General features: G+C 43.7%; 1 protein-coding gene across 3 annotated transcripts in view; it reads left to right on the plus strand.

Annotated features, from left to right (window-relative positions):
* Window positions 1–6,931, plus strand: part of top2b (DNA topoisomerase II beta) — a 121,853-nt gene that overhangs the window by 54,619 nt on the left and 60,303 nt on the right. For all 3 annotated transcript variants that reach the window (XM_089122775.1, XM_089122777.1, XM_089122776.1), the window contains exons 20-21: window positions 5,268–5,416; window positions 6,695–6,926. In XM_089122775.1, coding sequence (XP_088978901.1) covers window positions 5,268–5,416; window positions 6,695–6,926 — 381 coding nt within the window. The remainder of the gene's footprint in view (window positions 1–5,267; window positions 5,417–6,694; window positions 6,927–6,931) is intronic.

Consider the following 6,931-nt stretch of genomic DNA (forward strand, 5'->3'; position numbering starts at 1 on the left):
CCAAGAGGGGCGGCAAAGCCAACACCATGCGGCCCTAGGACGGGCAACCCAGAGATGGCGAGGACTGCTCTCCAGGAGATGATGGCCGTATCGCTCCCTCCACCGGAAGAGGGCCGGGTGGAAAATCTTTTGTTTTGTTCTCAGGTACCAAAATTTTCAATAAAAGAGCAGTTTCTACCATCTCTGGGTCCGCAAACAAAATCCTTACGACTCTCATCCTCCTCTTGTATCGCCAGCTGGCTGCAGTGTATGGTTTGAGAACGCCACAAAGCTGCCTCCCACACCTCCTGCCCCGTGGAACCAGGTTAGCGCTTCACAGCACACTCAGACCCCGCTGGGTGCTGCCTCCCAGAGAGAGCCACCCCAGCCAGGTCCTTGTATTCCACTTCGCTGTCCCACTCCAGGTACGCCTATGGTCCCCTTGGTCCCGCTTGTACGGTCTCTGAGAGCCTGGTTAGCGTTCCCCAGTTCGTCTCGCTGGCTCATCCGGACCATCAGGCTCGGCTATGCGATTCAGTTCGCCTAGCGTCCCCCCAAGTTTCGGGCCATCCACTCCACTACAGTGAGAGCAGCCGATGCCCATGTCTTGCGCGCGGAGATCGCAGTCCTACTGGCGAAGGACGCGATAGAGCCGGTCCCTCCAGCCAATATGAAGTCAGGGCACTACAGTCCCTAATTCATTGTACCCAAGAAAGGTGGTGGGTTACGACCGATCTTGGACCTGCGAGTTTTGAATCAAATTCAAAATGCTCACGCACAAACGCATCTTCGAATGCATCCGTCCCTGAGATTGGTTTGCAGCGATCGACCTGAAGGACGCGTACTTTCATGTCTCGATTCTCCCTCGACACAGGCCGTTTCTGCGCTTTGCGTTCTAGGGTCGAGCATATCAGTACAAGGTTCTACCCTTCGGGCTGTCCCTGTCCCCCCCGTGTCTTCACGAAAGTCGCGGAAGGGGCCCTTGTTTCCATTAGAGAACAGGGTGTTTGCATCCTCAACTATCTCGACGACTGGCTCATACTAGCACACCACTAGGATTCGGTTGCACAAACAGCGCGCCTCACAGAGCAGCACGCTCAGTCGGTGCTGGACTGCTTGAACACGTTTCTGCTTGAACTGAAATTCTTTCAGAGGCTCCTGGGGCATATGGCAGCAGCAGGAGCGGTAACCCCGCTCAGTTTGCTTCATATGAGACCGCTTCAGCACTGGCTTCATGGCCGAGTCCCGCCCTGGCTTTTCTCTGTTCACGCTCTGCGTTTGTACGTGGACAGAACTCAAAGCATCAGGACCTCAGACCAGCTCTTTGTCTGTTACGGAGGCCAGCAGAAGGAAAGGGCTGTCTCCAAGCAGAGGATGGCCCACTGGATAGTGGATGTCATCGCCTTGGCTTACCAGGCTCAAGGTGTGCCCTGCCCGCTCAGGTTGCATGCACACTCCACGAGAGGAGTTGCATCCTCCTGGGCGTTGGCTCGTGGTGCCTCGCTAACAGATATCTGTAGAGCTGCGGGCTGGGCGACACCTAACACATTCGCTAGATACTATAGCCTAAACGGGTAGAAGCACTGAGAGGCCCGGCCCTGTTGGCTTGCTGCACCCTACTGTGCAACCTTATTGCTCCAGAGTGAAAAACCTGTCGAGTCCTCCAACACCCCTCGGCCCGGACATGGTGGAGCGTCCGGAGCCAGGCCCCTGAATCCCTGAGAGCCGGACTCGGGCTGGGTTACATATGTGCGACCCTTCGGGGATCCCATGTGTGTATATGTTCCACGGCTGCTCCTAAGACGGAAGCCCGTGCCTTTCCCTTGGGCTAAGTCACCCATTATATCATATGCAGTACAGCCTTCGGGTTAGTCCATATGTATTTCCACATAACTCTCTGAAGAAAGTGGATTCCGCAGCGTTCCCCTCCCTCTAAAAAAGGGCATGCTTTCCCAGTGTTATCCAAGTCTCACTGTATGGGTTTTAAAGGAACAATAGTGTCAGACACTCTCTGTGCAACCCTCCTCCTATCGTCCTTCTAGGCTAGAAGGTGCAGAGGCTTGCATGGGGCACTGGATGGGGTGCAGCGACTGTGGCGCTTTGGTAGGGATTCCTATTGGTCAGTCTGACCTACGTTGTAGTGACTGACCGATAGGGAACGTCTCGGTTACATATTGTAACCCTCGTTTCCTGACGGAGGGAACGGAGACGTAGGTCCCATCGCCACATCTGCTGCTTCCCGCTGGGGGGCCAGCTTTCCAAGTTTGGCTCCTCAGCAAAAAACTGAAGTGCAATCACACAGCCGCTCGTTTATGCCCGCGCTGACGAGGACGCGCAGCTGTTGCTTGTGAGCTTGAGCTTGGCCGTTCTCATATTATATTATGTGCAGTTGTCTATCGACCTCTGAAATATAATAAGGATTTTATAAATGAGTTTTCCAAATTCCTGGCCGAGATGATGCCGAAATATGACCGCATTCTAATTACTGGGGATTTTAATGTCCATGTGTGCTGTAATGACGCCCCAATGGTAAAAGACTTCCTATGCCTTATTGACTCTTTTAATCTCACACAGTTTGTGGCTGGACCCACACATGAACGTGGACACACACTTGATCTAATTCTATCTTTTGGGTTGCCTGTTCATAATCTAGAGATTGGCGATGCATTGTTCTCTGACCATATGCCCATACTATTTGAGATTGCCCTGGACTGTAATGCAAACAAACCCTGCAGTGTTGCTCGGCCCTGCCGCATCATAAACTCTACTACTGCTGTTAAATTTTCATCTGTGTTTAATCAGAATTCTAGTATACCACAGCATAATGATTCAGAGGAGCTTAGCTCATGGTTACATTCCACCTGTCAATCTACTATAGATATTGTAGCTCCATTAAAACTTAGGCAACCAAAAACAAAAACTGAACCACGGCTAAATGACTCGGTGCGTGCTGTTAGACGCAAGTGCCGTCAAGTCGAGCGCAAATGGAAAAAAGACAAACTGCAAGTGTCATTCCAAATGCTTAGGGACTGTTGGCCTCACTACCAGAAAACTGTGAAAGAAGCAAAAAGAATGTATATCTCTGAGATCATTCTTTTGAACAGTAACAAGCCTCGCGTTTTGTTTAAAACTATTGATTCAGTTATTAATCAGGCATGTGATTTTTCCGGATTAATCCGGAATTCCGGATTTTCCGACCTGAAAATGTGACCTACGTGAATCATGCAGATCTGTAAAAAAAAAAAAAAAAAAAAAAAAAGACGGGGACGGGTGTCGGCAGCCGGAGTGAAAAGGAGAGAATATGAGGACATAACCCATATTTGGCTGACGTGCGTAAAGAAAGTTCCTTTCAAAGTATCAACAAGGACGTATTTGCGTTCAGCCAGAGAATGTCTAATTGGTTCAGCTTGTTCACCTGCTCAATCTCGTATCTCAGTCGCTCTCGCGCTGGTATCGTTGTCAGTTGATATATTTCAAATTTGCGCTATGATCCATTGCTCCAAGCAAGCTGCTGACTGCTTTTGTAGAAATATGTAGCAGCTATATCGTGCATTCTGTCAGTTGCAGTTCTGACACCTCCGTCTCAACAGCATTAGTGTACAACGCGACAAATACTCGCAATATTAACGCAGAGGAACGGCTATCTGTTCAGCGAGTTCACAAAAGTTAATTTGCATGTGCTTTAAAGCCTTGCCGGTTAAACATGTCATTCACTGCTGATACGCTGTTCTGATCGCGAACACCCGACGCGCACATGAACTAAAAGCTTGTCTAACAGCGCCTGGTTGCTGGACTAAGTTATCTTTCGAGTATTATTTCGCTAATTTTCTCAAATACACACAAGGTTTACATAAGAACATTTGGTTATGTCTAAACTCAAAGCAAACCGAGAAAATTGAGAGAAATCTGCTTGTCAAATGCTCCGTGTATATTAGACGTGTCGCGTACAGGTCTTAAAGTGACAGTAGCCCTAATAATAAAATAAATAGTAATGGAAATTCGGAGTCCTCTTCTGTATCTCTCTCTTGTGGGGTCCCCCAGGGCTCAATTTTGGGTCCCCTTCTCTTTTCACTGTATTTGCTACCACTGGGCTCAGTAATTTGGAAACATGGCATATCTTTTCACTGTTATGCTGATGATATTCAGATATACATGACTATTAAAAAGAATGCCTCTGTCAGTTCGTTATTAGAGTGTCTTGATGACGTTAAAGCCTGGATGGCAATAAACTTTTTAAGTTTTAATGCTAATAAAACTGAAGTGATGATTTTTGGCGGTACTAATGGGACTCGTTCCATTGAGTTGGGTGCCTTGGCCCAATACAATAAATCAGTTATCACTAACCTAGGGGTTAAAATTGATGCTGATCTGAACTTTGACAGCCAGATCAGAGCAGTAGTCAAAAAAGGCTTTTTTCAGCTGAGGCAATTGGCCAAAGTAAAGCCTTTTGTAGAACAATGACAATTTGAGACAGTCATCCATGCCTTCATCACTAGCCGGCTGGATTACTGTAACGCACTATTTGTGGGCGTTAGTGGGTCGTCTTTAGCTCGTCTCCAAATGGTGCAAAATACGTCAGGGAACGAGGGTTACCATATGTAACCGAGATGTTTCTTGTTGAATCCGGCATTGAATTCGTGGAGATTCTGGAAGCTGTCTTCCGTAAAATGTGCAGCTAATGAGAGCTAAAATGTGCAGCAAATGAGAGCTAAATTACGAATGTAATTTTCAGGAACATAATTAAACATCAATTTTAGCCATTGCTGAACTACAGCGTCCGTAGGAAGACCAAACACAGAAGACCTGACAGTTGGGTGAAAATAGCACACTTTCAACAGCATGGAACTTCCTCTTCGACAAAGCCGCAGAAATATAGCCATGCCCTCTTTTTGCATATTCCAGAGGGGGGGTTGATGTAAATTTATGGGTTAGTTATGTATAAAACCTGGGAAAAGTATACTGTTGTAGTCCCATTCGATATTGTAGTCCCAGGCATTAAAGGTCCTGATTTTTAAAAGACGATATTTCTGCTTACTTTGAACTTTCAGCTCAGCAACTTTGCAGATACTGTTCATGCACCAACAGTAACATTACACACTATTTAAAATGAAAAAAGTGAAATCGCAATCAACCACCCCTTTAAAACGTGAATTTCTTATTTTAAAAAGAAAAGAAAAAATCAAGAAATTATAATGTTGAAAATGATCAGGCATCACTTATTTATTGAAATAGATATGAAATTGAACAGAATTAAAGATTTTTTTCAAGAAATATTGTCTTTTATGCAGCAAGCCCTGATGATGACTATCGTGAATTTGGCCCAGAACTTTGTGGGCAGCAACAATGTCAACATTCTTCAGCCTCTTGGCCAGTTTGGTACCCGTATCAATGGCGGTAAAGATGCTGCCAGCCCTCGTTACATCTTCACTATGCTTAGGTAAGATTTTATTTGTTTTGATTTAATAATTTGTGAAGTTTGTGCTTAGACCATGTATAATGGAGCATTTCTAATAATGATTAGATCTTAGAAATGTTGGGATCTTCATGATGATCCTTTTTAGGGCTGCAACTAATGTTTATTTTGATAATTTATTTTTTCTGTCAATTATTTGTTCAATAAATTACAGTGGTTGTAGAAATCCAGTAATAAAAAAATCCAGTAATAAAAATTAGTACTTTAAATCAATTATTCAAAATGGATTGTACTCCAAACAATGTGCAATTTGAAAGTTATGAAAACAAATAGTGCCTTTATACATCATATCACACGAGTAGCAGTGCAATATGGCTGTATATCAGCAAAGTATACAGCCATATCACAAGGATATAAGTGTGATATTACGTTTATACAACAGTTCGACGGCACAAGGGAGACGATCCACAAAGCCCACGAGACGAGATACATGATTTTGGGTTCACAAGAATGAGACAATATTTGAACTCTATTTTTAAGAAAACTATAATGACGAAATATGACTGGAAAATACTCTTTTATTCGACTTAAAGTGACTAAACTTACTTTTTGTGGTAATAAAAATAGACCTAAGTGAACAACAGCCTTTAAAATTACTTGAAAATACATAACAACAATGAGGCAATAATAATTGGTTTAAATAAAGAATCAAAATCCTGTAATCAAATCAAATAACAACATTATCAAAATACATGTAATATTTAAAATATAAACAATCAACACATATATTATGTACTATAAATGCCTACAGAGGACACCAACTTCTTGTTGTTGATTGGCCACTTCTACAACCACTGTAATTTATTGAACAAAAACATATGGATATCAAAACATCCAAACTCAGAGGGAAGGTTTAAACTTATATACTTTTAATCGCAACTAACAACAATTTGCATATTTAGAAAGATATTGATGTATTCTTGTGTGTTGGCATAGGTTTTTTAACGATTTACAATACAAATCTGGTAAAAAATGGTGCACAATGTATTGCCACAATGTATTACCAAACTCTCGGAAATATGTGGAGATGGAGTTTGTTAACCAAGTTGCTGAGATGTGCTCCATGGATATAAATGATAACAGTGCAACACTTCGCATGAAACACAAAGCACATTAGACTTTCACAAAGCACATTCATTCATTCATCCTACTATCATATAGTTTGACATATTTAACATCTCTACATCTTCAAATACACTCACCAAAATTAAACTAAAAATTAGTTTTTCTCTTTCCACACAGTCCATTGGCCAAACTGCTGTTTCCTGCTGTGGACTCCAGCCTGTTAAAGTTTTTGTATGATGACAATCAGAAGGTGGAGCCAGAGTGGTACATACCCATAATTCCCTTGGTACTGGTTAACGGAGCTGAGGGTATCGGGACTGGCTGGGCATGCAAGATCCCCAACTATGACCCGCGAGAGATTGTCAACAACATCAGCCGTATGCTCAACCACCAGGACCCTCTACCCATGGTAAC

Source organism: Pimephales promelas, chromosome 18, assembly GCF_988280905.1.
Source record: "Pimephales promelas chromosome 18, fPimPro1.hap1.1, whole genome shotgun sequence".
Classification (NCBI taxonomy): Eukaryota; Metazoa; Chordata; class Actinopteri; order Cypriniformes; family Leuciscidae; genus Pimephales; species Pimephales promelas.